The sequence below is a fragment of the Trichosurus vulpecula genome, chromosome 2 (genome assembly GCF_011100635.1).
Source record: "Trichosurus vulpecula isolate mTriVul1 chromosome 2, mTriVul1.pri, whole genome shotgun sequence".
NCBI classification, from domain to species: domain Eukaryota; kingdom Metazoa; phylum Chordata; class Mammalia; order Diprotodontia; family Phalangeridae; genus Trichosurus; species Trichosurus vulpecula.
In genome coordinates, this window is record NC_050574.1 from 156,221,868 (window position 1) to 156,236,722 (window position 14,855).

The 14,855-nt window shown below is 36.0% G+C and overlaps 1 protein-coding gene across 2 annotated transcripts in view; it reads left to right on the forward strand.

Annotated features, from left to right (window-relative positions):
* The window catches only part of MRE11 (MRE11 homolog, double strand break repair nuclease), a 68,555-nt gene that overhangs the window by 24,801 nt on the left and 28,899 nt on the right, over positions 1-14,855 (forward strand). The window contains exons 12-14 of one of the 2 annotated variants that reach the window (XM_036743333.1): positions 6,189-6,289; positions 8,449-8,622; positions 10,429-10,491. In XM_036743333.1, coding sequence (XP_036599228.1) covers positions 6,189-6,289; positions 8,449-8,622; positions 10,429-10,491 — 338 coding nt within the window. The remainder of the gene's footprint in view (positions 1-6,188; positions 6,290-8,448; positions 8,623-10,428; positions 10,492-14,855) is intronic. The other variant, XM_036743334.1, reaches the window with a different exon arrangement.

Below are 14,855 nucleotides of genomic sequence, written 5' to 3' on the forward strand. Positions count from 1 at the left end.
TTCTCCAGCTCATTTTACAGATGAGGAAATTGAGGCAAACAAGGTTAAGTGAGATGCCCAGGGTCACACAGCTAATAAGTGTATGAGGCCAGATTTGAGCTCACAAAGATGAATCTTCCTAACTCCAGGCCTGGCATTCTGTCCACTGTACCACCTAGATGTCCTGCTTTTATATACACAATAATAATTATCATAATAGTTGTATTCAGTTTTTATACTACTATTTTCATTCTACTCAGTTGTATCCTTGTTTCTTTGTGTCATTCATACTTGTCTTTTCTTATGAAGCAGTAACATTCTATTTCCTAGTTTCTCCGGCAATTCCTTAATAACATGAGTTATTTCCACTTTTTTGCCATTAGGAGTGCTGTTCTTGAATATTTTTACATAGATATGTCTTTATTCCCCAGTCAACATCCTTAGGAGGTATAATTCTAATAGTGGGAACACTTGATCAAAGGATTTTTATCTCCTATTGTATAATAATATGTTTTTCCCCCAAATATTGCAGGAATTCATAATGCTAGTAGTATTGTAATAATTCTGTTTCTCCATAGCCCCATCAGCATTTAGTGTTAATTTTAATACTATCGCCAGTTTCATGGGTATGAGATTGTCTTAATTTGCATTACTGTACTTAGTCTTTCAGGTGACTGTTGGTCAGAGAAGGTTTAGTTTTCATTTCTGGAATTATTAGGGAGTTTGTTCTTTCAGGTGGTCATTTATGCTTTGTGTTTCTTTGTCTAAAACTGCCAGTTATATGAATCCCTCAGTCACTCATTTTATTGGGATATAGATTTCATAAACTAATGTCAGTTATCTGTGGATTTTGAATGTCAGACTTTTTGTTAGAAATGTTTGTAGCAGAGATATACCCCCTCATCTTTTTCTTTCTCTTTTAATTTGTATACATTGCTTTTTGTTGTATAGAAGCCCTTTGTTTTTATGTATCTCTATATAGTTCATCATATAGACTGTCTTATATTTGTTGAAGAATTTACTGTTTCATGTTTGTGATACATATCACATTGCAGTATTTTCTAATGTTTGTGTGATTTTAAAAATTAAATAATCCATTTGGGATTTTTTTTTTCTGTGGTGTATGAAATGTCGAGGTAATTTGACCTTTTCCATATTTCTATCTATTTTTCTGAACAATTTTTGTTGTGTAATTACATCTCCAGTGCTTTTTGGTATTAGATGTTTTTTTTAATTTTTAAAAAAATTTTATTTTTTGTGCATAGAAGAACATAAGAGAGGATTCAAAATATATAGCAATAAATTTCCATTTTAAGAAAGCCTATATAGTAAATAGTACACATTGTGTTCTGAGCTATCCATCTTTTCTTTGCTTCTTTGTAAGTTTTCTTTTGTTCTCTGCTGTGTACTTTTTACTTTGTTCTTTTTTTATCCCCCCTTCCTTCCCCACTCCCCCAAGAAGGCTACATTTAAGCATGGATATATTTGTGTGTGTGTGTGTGTGTGTGTGTGTGTGTACTTATGTACACATACATATCTGCCCATATGCACATATGTAGACACATATACATACAAATACACAGATACACATGCTTATATATGTATACTTAGATATTTATAATCATGCTCATATATAGATATATACATTCATATGCATCTTTGTGAGACCATACTGTACTTATTTGTTCTCTGTTTCTCTGAGGGTGGATAAGTCTTCCTTCATGGGTCCAAGTCTTTCCCTATTTTTCTAAGTCCATCAACTCATCATTTCCTCTACCATAGCAATAGTCTGACTATACATTGTCTATTTATTTTAAATGGTCTAAAACAGTATTAATGTGGCTGACATACAGTGCAGTTTTCCTATTTTTCTCTTTGATTAAATCTATTCTAGCTGTAACTTTACGTGAGAGATCTTGGTTTAGATTTAACCTCTGCTAGTATAACTAGTCAGGCAGCTGGGTAGTATAGTGTATAGAGCACTGGATCTGGAGTCAGGAAAACCAGAGTTTACATCCGGTGTCTCAAACACTAGCTATGTGATCCTGGGCTAGTCCTTAACCTCTGCCTCAGTTTCCACATCTGTAAAATGGAGATTTATAATCATACCTACCTCCCAGGGTTGTGAAAATCAAATAAGATAACACCTGTAAAGTACTTTGCAAGCCTTAAAATGCTAGCTGCTATTATTATTATTATTATTATGTTGTATGCCATTTGCTTCTAGTTCTAATGATAATTTGCTTTTTATTTAATTAAATTAACATAACCTGTTGTTTTTTAACAGTGTGTTGCCTTAGCTGTCAATAAATCAGTAAAGCAATTTTTAAGCCCCTCCATTGTGTCAAGCATAGAAATACAAAGAATGAAGCAATCCATATTAGTAAAAAACTTAAGTTATAATAGGGAAGACAAGTATATTTATAAGCATATAAAGAAACGTAAATTGAACACATACAGACAAATACAAAGCAGTTAAATACAAGTTAGTTTGAGAGGGAAGACATGAGTAGCTAGAAAAGCTTGATGAAGAGGGGGAGTTACCTTAAAATGGTGAGCTTTTTTTGGGTAGTTTCTCCCACCCCTTATTTTCTATGGCATGGTGGTGAAATGGTAGGCCTGAAAGTTAGGAGACTTGACTTCTAGTCCTAGCTGTGCTGTTAGCTTCGCTTTTGTCCTTGTACAAATCACTTCACATCTTTGGGCTTCAGTTTCCTCGACTGAAAAAATGAAGGGGTTGAACTGGATGACCTGTATAGTCCATTGTAGGAAATGTTTCATTAGTTAACTACTTGTAAGACTAGGGACTGTTTAATTTTTACATATGCATTCTTAGCTCATAATATGTTGCTTGTAGTGGGTACTTGATGTATTTCTGATGAATTGATTTTAGTGTTGCAACATAGCAGAAAAATGTAGAATATAATGCCTATTATGTCATCATATGATTTAGAGCTAGAAAGACTCTTGAGAGATCATCTAGTCCTAACTCTATCTAATTTTGCAGATGAGGCAGCTGAAGCCCAAAAAAGATTATTTCCACAGTTGTGTAGGTAGTGATATTTAGAGCTGAGTTTTAAACCCTGGTCCTCTGACTCTAAATCCAGCATTCTTTCTACTAGATCATAGAAATCAAGGCCAGACATTGTTGTTGATGGAGACTGAAGCATAAGAAATGGTAACAAAAATAATTGCTATTCATTTTATAACAGGCTTCAAATGGATTTTTTTCTTACAGATTTTCCATAAAGCCCTCTACTTTCTTATTTTCTTACTTTAATACTTGAAGGAATTATTCTTTTATCAATTCAGATTGCAGCCTCTTTACAACTTAGAAGGTATTCTTTTATATCTACTGTAGCTGAATTAATCACCACTCCATAGCCAGCCTAGTAATGAGTATTTAAAAAATTAGCTACTTTGGACTTGGGTTAGTAGACATAAATGTACAGCACCAAGACTGCACCCTAAACCTTTCTGGCATGATAAAAGGCCTGCTCTATGTTCTTTGCATAGTCTGAGAGCCCAGGGTCACCACTATACCTCTACCATGATTTTACAAGAGGAGACTCCTTTAAAAACAAACCAACAAAAAAAACCCAGAACACTTCTAAAATATTTTTTCAAGAAAGCTTTGAGAGCTGCTTTTATCAGTTGCAGCATTTGTTTGTGTTTGGGGGTAATAGGTGTGCTTTAGAAACTTTCAAGCGTTTAGCATTTTTATCACTTATTGGGATATATAGGACTTGTATAATCTGCAGACAGATAATTTTGCCCAATATCAAACTATAATTTCAATTCTTCACTCGCCTGAGAAATTCATTACTTTCTATAATTATATAGGAAGACTAATTAAAGTTAAAAATTTTCATTTTATCATCAGGCCTGCAGGTAATATAATTTGTTCAATGATGAATTTTGTTTTTCCTTTTTTGTTTTGTAGACATATGTATTATTTTAAAAATCTATTGTAAAGTGGACATGGTGGTACAGGCCTGTAATTCCTGCTGTTAGAGAGAGTGTGGCTGGTGGATTACTTGAGTTCAGGAATTCTGAGCTACAGTAGAGATAAAACTGGTAGGATATCTGTAATGAATTTGGCCCTTGAGAGTAGAAGGCCATCAGGTTACTTCAGGGCCACATGAAGTGGCCCAGTTCTGAAAAAAAGGTGGAAGTAGCTTAAATAGGTTAAAGCTTCCATGTTGTTGTTGTTGTTGTTATTTAGTCATTTTCAGTTATGTCTGATTCTTCATGACCCTTTTTGGGGTTTTCTCAGCAAAGATCCTGGTGTGGTTTGCCATTTCTTTCATTTTACAGATGAAAAAACTGAAGGAAATGGTTAAGTGACTTGCACAGGGTAACCCAGCTAGTAAGTGTCCAAGGCTGGATTTGAACTCCTGATTCCAGCACTCTATCCAATGAGCTGTCTAGCTGCCTCTAAAGCTTCAATACTGATCTGTATTGGAATTGGGCCTCTGGGTGGCTACTGTACTTCTAGCATGGGCGAGATAGGGAGACTCAGTTAAAAAAAATGAAAATAAAATAAATTTTAAAATAAAATTTAACATAATTTGAAAGAATACAGCTAAGTCTCCATCAATGTGAAATGGTTACATGTATTCATTATTCAAAGTTATGATTATGCAAAATATGATTGTTGGCTCTTATATGACCATTTCGTGGAATTCATCATTTGCACTAATCAGACTGGGCTGTAATTTCTTAATTTCAGTGAAGGGAGTGGCCAGCGATGATTTAGGGAGGCCCTTAATGACATAATCTAATAACCAGAACCAGAGAGAATTCAATTTTCAGTTCAGTAAACATTTATTACAGGCCCGTTCTGCACCAGGCACTGTGCTAAACACTAGAATACAAATAAGAAAAAGGACAATCTTCTTGCCCCCAAGGAACTTACTCTGTAATAGGGGAAGACAGCACACAAAAGGAAGCTGAAAAGGGAGTGGGTTGGGGAAATCAGTGTGTATCTGTCATGGAAGCATCTTGTTCTGTGGAGCTGAAACAAAATAGAGCTGGAGATAGAAAATGGAGAGGAAACTGGAAAGTCCAGGTCCTGCCCTTTAATAAAGGAAAGCTGAGGAGGAATGTAGTGTTCCCTCCTGCTGAATGCCTCCCCCCTGCCCCACCCCCCAGCCCTCTAATCAGAGGGGGGAGAGGGCTGAAGTAGGAAGGGGTCCAAGGCTGAGTCAGCAGCATTTTGGTGAGATTTAAAATGATCAGCTTCAGAGTGATCAAAGAGAAGGCAGCGTCATGGTAGTTAAAAGGGACCAGATACTTTTTGAGTCTTATCACCTCTTTATTTTTCTGTTTCCTCATATGCAAAATGAGAAGATTGGATTAGATGAACTTTAAAGTTCTTCCAAGGTCTGCAGTTCTTTTAATATTAAAAAAAGTTCTACTCTTTTTTTTCAGATTACAGCAGAGGTTTTTTTTTTGTCTACCTCTAGCAGGCCAAATTAATCTAGTTCTCCTTTCTTTTATCCTTTCATTTGTGTGCTCTCATTTTTCTGTATATACATATTTGTGCATTTACTTTTCTTGCTCTCAGACAGGTTTCCCTAAATCCTCCCATCAGGTACATAAAATTAAGTTATGGTTACCCCACAGAGCCTATAGTTATGGTGGTACTGGCATCATACCATTACATATAAAATAGGTTGATGACAATGTTTTTGTGGCTGGATGCTTGTATGCTTTCTATTTATGTGGAAGACGTATTAGATTTGTTTAATTTGACCCTACAAAGCAGAATTTAGACCATAGCTTGATTTCAGTTTAATACAAAGAAAATTTCACAAACAGAGGTATCTAGTGTTTAAGAGAGTTTTTGGAATTTGGGATATAGGGCTTCTTCAAGCAGAGTCTGTATGAATATTTTCCAAGGATTCATTCTTCAAGAGACATTTACATTAATGACATTACATTAAATATCTTCCAAAGTCTCTTTGATAGTCTGATTCATGAAGATACAGAGAATTATTACGGATAGGGAGATACTATGGCTGATAACAAAAAAGTCTTGCTGCTGCCACTAAATTTGTTTGTGCTAGTGAGATAGCATTTAGTGGAGTTGCATTTCTCCTGCCCTCAAGTATATCACTTGTGATTAATGAACTTTAGTTTCACTGTATTTAACATTATATAAAGTACATAAAGTGAGCTGGTTTTAATGGACATTTCTTTTCTAGAAGAGATCAACTTTGGGGAGCTTATCACAAAACCTCCTACGGAAGGACCTACTATAAGGGTAGAAGATCTTGTGAAGAAGTATTTTCAGACTGCAGAGAAAGTAATTACTTACATTTATTGTAATTTTAAATGACAGATTGTGAATTGTAAGACAATGAATTGAAATTTTTACCTTTTTGTAATTAAGAACTTTAATTTAGTCTACGTATAAAATGATTTATAGATTGAATGATGAATTCTCAGAATTTCCTTGAGAAACAAATAGGGTACATATAAGTACCTCCATTTTCAATTATTCAGTTCAACAATTAATTCAGTGAACATTTTTGGAAACCTGAGTATAATCCATAATGCTAGATTCTGAACTAAATGCAAAATTGAGAATTCAGGGGTGGGAAACCTGCAGCCTCGAGGCCACATGTGGCCTTCTGAGTCCTAAAGTGTGGCCCTTTGACTCAATCCAAACTTCACAGAACAAATCCCCTTCATAAAAGGATTGGTTCTTTAAAACTTAGACTCAGTCAAAAGGCTGCATCCAAGGACATAGAAAACCACTTGTGACTTTGAGGCCGCACGTTCGTCACCTCTGGTTTAGGTAAACCATGGTCCCAGCATTCAGGGAACTTGTTGTCATTGAGAGAGGGGACAAGTATAACACATACACAAATATATATAATGTGTGAAAATTTCAATTTTCCAGTTGAACAGTTCAGCTAATATTAATTGTTTACTATCTTCAAATTACTGTGGGAAGTACTGGTCTTCAGGGATGAAAAACAACAAACCTTCAAGGATTGAGATATCTAAACAGTACACAGAGGGAATTGCAAATAAATAAGACAGATCCAAGCAAAAAGTTCAGAGGTAGAAAAAGTTATTAACAATTTAGCATTAGGGAAAACTCCACAGAGAAGGTGGTATTTAAGTCAGGTTTAAAAAGGTATTTAGAATGGACTTGGGAACTTGAGGTGAGGGTATTCTAGTTACCATGACTAGCATGAGCAAAGATGAAGACATAGGGAGGCAGTACATATATAGAGAATGGCCAGGGCAGTTTGGGTAGAGTGTAGAATACTTGAAGATGAGCAGTTTGAGATAAGACTGGAAAGTTAGGATGTCACCACTTTGTAAAGAAAGGGCTTTGAGTACCAGCCAATAATGAGCTATTAAATGGTTTGTAGAAGAGGGATTATATAACCATGTCTTTGTATCAGGAGGATGCCTTGGAGAGGTAGTTGGAGTGGAGTAAGAGAAAAGAAGGGGATAACTTGTTAGGAATCTCTTGAAATACTCCTGTACAAGGGTGGTGGCAGTGGGAATAGAAAGGAGGGAAAGATACTGCAGAGATAGAAGAACTTTGATCCTGATGGGATGTGAAAAGAGGGAAATATTAAGATTATAGTGAGATTTCAAACATAGTACTCAGAATGAATGGTGGTGGCACTGACAGAAGTAGTGATGGGTTTGAGGGAAAAGACGATAAGCTTATTTATAGATAAATCCGTGAGGTTGGCAGCATGCTCAATTAGAGATATTCAGTAGGCATTTGGAAATATGCATCTCGAGCTTGGGAGAGAGGTCTGGACTTCATGTGTACATTTGATAAGGCTATAGTTATAGAGGAAATTGTTGTGGGAGATTATAGAGATAAAAGAGAAGCTTAGGACAGAATCTTGGGGAATTCTTGCCTTATGGGGTTAAGAAAAGTTTGAGGATCTAGGGAGAGAAACAGAAAGGCAAGAATGGGAGGAAAGAGTATCCAGACAAGGAAGTGGATGTTCAACAGTATCAAATTCTGTAGAGAGGTCAGGGATGGTAAGTATTTAAAAAATATGTTGGATTTCATGCCTAGGACATTATTGGTAATCTTTGAGAAAGTAATTTATATAGAGTAGTGAAGCCAGAGTGTAAGAGCCTGAGGAGTAAGCAGGTACTGAGGATATGGAGGCATCAGGTATGAACAATTTAAATTTGATACTGAAAAAGAGGAGAGATGGGGTGGTAATTGGTTGATGTTAGAAGACTTTTTTACAGCTTATTTATAAGCAGATGAGAAGAAACTGGTGGAGAGAGAGAGGGGAAATCATCAAGATCCTAGAATAGTACTGCTACTCTGTTTATGAAGTTATTTCTCCAAATACTTCATGTCTCCAATCAATGCTCCAGTATTATTTTGCAATTCTTATCAATTGTGTTTATTCCTATTTTGTCCAAATAGATTTTCCCCCCTTCCATAATGACTTTTTTTTACCTCTACAGAAACTGCAACTTTCTCTTCTAACAGAGCGAGGGATGGGTGAAGCAGTGCAAGAGTTTGTGGACAAAGAAGAGAAAGATGCCATAGAGGAACTGGTAAAATACCAGTTGGAAAAAACACAGAGATTTCTTAAAGAACGTCACATTGATGCAGCAGAAGATAAAATTGATGAAGAGGTTAGTAAGGAATTTTTGGGGGCCCCATTTATTGTACTTTGGCCCATGAAGGACTGTGACCCCAATATTTCACAGCCTTACCATGGGTGGCAGTTGAGAATAAGGAGGGGGAGTATTTGGTCCTTTTAGCAAGATTTAAGTTTGATGAGGGGAAAAAGAGAAAAGGAAAAAAGAATGGGAAAACAAAGGTAGAAAAAAGATTTGGAGAAGGAAGGAAAAGGACAGGAAAAAAAGGAGGCAGAAAGGGTACAAAGAAGAGGAAAAGATCAGTGAACTGTCTCCTGTCTGTGGAGAGCTCCCAGGCTGGGGGACATGTATTGTTAGAACCTCTAGAGATCCCTGGGAGTCCCTCACAATGTCTGCTCTCAAGGAGCTGTTGTTTTTTTGAGTTCCTCCTGGTCAGAGCTTCAGGAGGGCCACCGTACGATGGTGATGACCCCAGTGGACTAGTGGCTGGGGCTGATGCTGTGGCATATTGCACAGGCACTTTATTCCTTTAGGCATTGATCATATCTTTGCCTGTTGTGGCACTTAGCAAAATAGTAGGGGATATAAGATGGTGTGGTGTAGTGAAAAGGGCAAGGGACTGGGAATTGAGACCCTTGCATTTGAGTTCTGGCTCTGTCATTAGCTGGTGGTGTGGCTTTATTTAGGTAAGTAATTGAACCTCTAGATTTCTTGGGCTTCATCTGTATTCTGCTGTCTGATATCTCCTTATGCTGCGATTTTAATCATAGATATCATAGAAGTTGGAAAGGACCTTTCAAGTTACCTACTTTAGCCCTCTCTTTTTACAGGTGAGGATCTGAGGCCCAAAGAAATGAAGGGACTTGCCCCAGGTCATATGAATTCTAAGAGACAGGACTAGGGTCTGAACCAAGATTCTGGGACTCCAGATTGAGTGCCTTTTCCATTGTAATACACTGCCACTTTCCAACTCCTAATTTTACAGATGAGGAAACAACTGCTCAAGGGTCTGCAGGATTTTCCCATTGCCTGCTGTATCAAGTTCAAACTCTGCTATTTGGATTTCAAGGTCCTTCATAGTGTAACACTCATCCTTCAGCTTTTTTTCCTGTCACTTCCCAAAAGAGATTCCCTCATGGTAGTTAGACCAGTTTCTTTATTATCTTCCGTATACACTGTGCTAATTGCTGTGGTGCTCTCCTAGCTTAGAATGCTTCTATGCATCTCCAGATCTTTCCTATTCTCAACTCTTACCTCATCATAGAATATTTCTTTACAATTCAAACCCTACTCATTTCTCATCTCTCTCATTTTTCTGACTTCTTATTTGTTACTTCATAACATACATGGTAGTGCCAGATGGTGTCTTATTACCTCTACTTATTTTTTATATATATATAACCAGCTCCATTTTAAACTCCTTAAGAGATCATTTCTTTGACTTCCTTTGAGTTTGTATGGTGAAGTATCCCACTATGGTGATAAAAAGCAATAGTGGATTTTTCTCAGTGTCTTATTGACTTATTGGTGCTTTTAAGAAATGTGGGCATTTTGACAATAAACAATATTATTTTGCTTAAAGACAAAACCTTTCCCCTAGAACACTTAGTGAAATTTTCATGCAAGCTAGTGGGAAAGTGCACTTAATTTTATGAACAGTATTTTAAGGGTATGTGTATTTTGTTCTAAGGAGCATCAGTCTTTAAATTGACCAAGTGGTATGTTATATTTTAAAGCATTCCATAAACAAATCATGATTAATCATTTAATTTTGTGCACAGATTATACTTTTTGCTGATGAATAGTTACATTACCTAATATATGCTTAATTTAATATAGGTACGTCATTTCAGAGAGAGCAGAAAAAAGAATACTACTGAGGAGGAGGAAGAGGTTCGAGAGGTAAGTATTATAATGAGTATTTAGCTTGCGTCTTCAATTGAATCATCTTATTTAATGTCAAAAATAATTTAAATCAATTGTTTAAATAAAATAAATAGTTTATTAGTTGAACTAGATTAGATAATTTCTAATGTTATAGAGCAGGGGAGAGTGCAGAGATGCTGTTTGATTTGACAGAGTGGGTGTATGAGCTACAGCTGTTTTATTTGCTGACTTATCTTGCCTTCCTGGTTTCACCTATTCTGTTAATAAAGCTTCAATCAAAGATCAGACTTTGATGGCTTTTTTACTGTGTTGTTTTCAGTCCAAGGAACTCAGCCTTGACTAGATCTTTTCAGAAAGCTTCACTCACGGTCCAGAATTAGTTTTATAAGTAACCTGTGCCCCTGGTATGGTTTGTTTAATACTTGGAGCTCCTAGCCTCTTTTAACATTTTTTTTTGTCATGAATACTTTTGGCATTCAAGTATAACTTAATAACATTGTGGTTTGTTGCCTACATTCATAATTGGAGGAAATGCTACATTTAATTAGAGTTCAATGAAAATGAAGATATAATTCTTTTCCGTCTAAGTTCACAGACCCTCTAAAATCTATCCATGGAATAGAAGTTCTGTGGATTCCATTAAGAACATGTCTTTTAAGTCCTTATTTAGTTTGAGTTTGGATCTTAGGTTTATATAGCCTTTTTGGATACCTGGCTAATAAAATAATATATGCCAGATATCCACTATTTAATCTAGGTCAGGAAAAAAGGCAAGGGAGTAGCCAGATTAATCATTATCCTTTGCCCTCAAGTATCTTCAAATTTGGACATTCTTTAGTTCTGTCAAGAACAAGATGAATAATTCAGCATCAGTAAAAAACTATTGGAGAAGCTTAAGAGCAAAATCAGTGAAGCCCTGAAAAAGGAGGATGCAGTTAGTCTTTTCTCACTGATCCATCTCTCCAATGCCACATTGTTCACAAGAAGTTCAATATAACAAAAATACAAGGTGGATCAGATTAAGGACAGACAGCTTGTACGTAATTGAGGTAATGAACAACAAAACATCTTTGTCAAAGAATGTGACTGAAATTCTGGTTTTTCTGCAATATTACAGAGTAACCTTGATATAAGATATAATTAGCAAATCAAATGCTTCATAGTTACACATAAATAATGATTATTTTTAGCACATAAATTATTGGAAAAACAGTTTATTAGCTTCATGCAAATGCAAGTCTGATCTCATCTTTCTTAGTTGAAGGCATCACGTAACTTAACAAAAGAATAAGAATATATTAATAATAAGTAAATTTATAGAATAATAGTAATAATTATAGTGGTTACATAATAACAGAAATAAGAAGAAATAATAAGAGTGTGACCCCTACAATATAGGCTAATTATGTGTATGTACTTTAATACAAGATATTCACAGCTTATATCACTAAAAGTATCTATATATGATTATAAAGTGACATTATATTGGTTGCAGAGTAAAAAGGGGCCATCAAAAAGGGCCAGAAATGTAAAAAGCAACTTTATTGATACAGTAATTATTGAACAAGGTACCCCAAAGTACTATAGTATTGTTTTTATTATCACAGGGTCTTTGACTTAGTTCTGTAGTCATGACTTATTCAAGTGTTTCAAAAATAGAAAATAAACCTTAGTATAGGGAAAATGCTGAATTATTTTATGTCCAAATGAAAAAGTGTTCTTTACCTAAAACATGTGTTTTTATTACCAATGCATTGATGTCAGAAACAGTTGAGGAAGTAGTAATCTCAAAGGGAACAAAAGTCAGAATGAAGGGCGTCTAGCAGTACCGTATCTCAGACAATACTACAAAGCAGTAATTCTCAAAACAATTTGTTATTGCAGATATCCATCAGTGGAATAGATTGCATACAGAAGCAAATGAACCTAGTAGACTAGTATTTGATAAACAAAAAGAACCTAGCTACTGGTACTGAACCATTATCACAAACAATTGTTGTCTGCAGTTTTGCTCAGACATAATAATCATCCATAAAAAATTAAGAACAGTGTTTAGAATCAATGTTGCCATTCCTATTTATCATATCCAGGCTACATAGAACAAAATGCTTTTAAAATATAAAGATTTAGCAGAAGAAACGAGTCTTCATAAGATGATCTTAAATCCCAATATTTTTATTCTTTTACAAAAAGTAGTTATTTGATCCAACTGTAATAGTCCAAAGAATACAAATATAAAAGAACAGTATGATGACTTTTTCTAGGACTTTTGTATCTGAACTCCATTGAGAACAAAAAGATATAGTAGTTGATGTTTATATAGCACTTTAAGGTTTACCAAATACTTATACATTATCTAATTTGATTTCATTTTAAGGAGTAATGCCATTATTAGACCTAACACCTTGTGAAAACAGCCTTGAATCTTTTAGAAATTGCAACATTGCCAAAATTACAACAAAGATTTAATCTAGGACCAGGGTGAAGAGAATGGGAAAGCTGACCCCATTAGCAACCTTCTGAGGCTGTGATCCAGCCAAACTGGCCTTCTGTTTGTTCCCACCTGTAGCAGCAATTTAGATTTGAAGATCTTTCTCACCCATTAATAGGCCATGTGACCTGCTTACATCACGGGAAGCCAAAGTCAGGTGTGGTGGGAGGAACTTCCTGACAGGAAAAGGAAGTTATGTCACAGGAAATGCTGAGAGAGAGAGCCCGAGACAGAGCGCGTGAGCATAATTATAGCTGCTAATAGCCGCCATCGTGAGAGTTAGAGCTGGACAGGCTGACTTAGCTGTACTCTGAGTTTGTTTTTGGGGAAGACCCCATCAGGGGGTTGTAGAGGCTCCATGTTGTGATATTGTGTATTGAATGCTTTACTGCTCTGATAGACTGGATAGATGGCTTGTGGGATATGGTTCTCTGGTGTCTGAATAAACGGTTTACTTCTTCTGCCTTCTACGTGGAGAGTCTCGTATACTTTGCGATACAGAACTATGTAGGCACTTTGACAATTATCGTCTACGTTGTTATTATTGCCTTGCTGATACACCATCCCTGTGGGTTTGCATCATCTGTGTCCATCCCCCTCCACCTTTGCCTGGAATGAATCTACCTATCCTTGCCTCATAGAATCCCTTTCTTCCTTTAAGAAATAGCTCAAACTTGATCTTCTGCATGAAACCGCTACTGATTCCCACAATTGCTAGTACCTTTCCCCTTGAGCTTTCTTTAACTACTTTTTATATAATTGTATTAATTAACTTTATATTCATGCTGTTTATATATTTTTTTTGGAGGGGGAAGGCAGGGCAATTGGGGTTAAGTGACTTGCCCAAGGTCACACAGCTAGTTCTTATGTCAAGTGTCTGATGCCGGATTTGAACTCAGGTCCTCCTGACTCCAGGGCCAGTGATCTACTCACTGCGCCACGTAGCTGCCCCTCGTTTATATTTTCTATATACTTGCTTCCCCATTAGAATGTAAGCATCTTTTGTTATTATTTTTTATTAGATTTTTTTTAATTAGCCAAGATCCATCTTCTCCTCTCCCCTCACCTCAGTTGAGAGCACAAGAAAAACAGAATCCATTACAAACATGTATAGTCATTCAAAACAAATTTCCACATATTTGTCTAATTCTTCATGCTAAGCCCTTTAGTTCTCTGTCAGAATATGGGTAACATGTTTCATCTTTAGTCCTTTAGAATCCTAGTTGGTTATTACATTGATAAGAATTCAGCACATTAATATTCTATAACATTTATATGCCAAAATTTGTTCATTCATTTCCCCGATTTGTGGACACTTTCTCAGATTCCTATTCTTTGCTACCTCAAAAAGAGTTATAAATATTTTTTTTTATTTGTACATCCTTAGAATTTGTTTTGCTTCCATTTAACAAGAGAGCTCAATTTGGAGCATCTCTTCCTGTATTACCTGTCTGTATTACTTTGGAATTTCTCTGACTTCTCCACCATGCCCCCACATTGGGTACCTTCTCCTTCCACCCTTTTTACCCCACTTTTCAGCTTCTTTTTGTGTATTGTCTTTCCCTATTAGATTGTAAACTGCTTAAGAACAGGGACTGTCCTTCTATTTGTATCCCCAATGCTTAGCATAGTGCCTGGCACATTGTAAGCACTTAATAAATGTTTGCTTACAGATTGATTGACCAATCTCTCCCTTGATTTGCCCTTCCTCTAATTCTCCCTCCTCTTTGTTTGTGTACATGTCTGCTTGTGTGCTTTGATGATGTGAGAGAATTTTTCCTAATTTTCCTTTCCTTCCCTTGTTTAGTCCTTTATCATTGTTTACTCATGCTTACCTTTTTTTATGTTGCTCTTCACTGCTGTTCTTGAACTTCAAAGTTTCTCCACA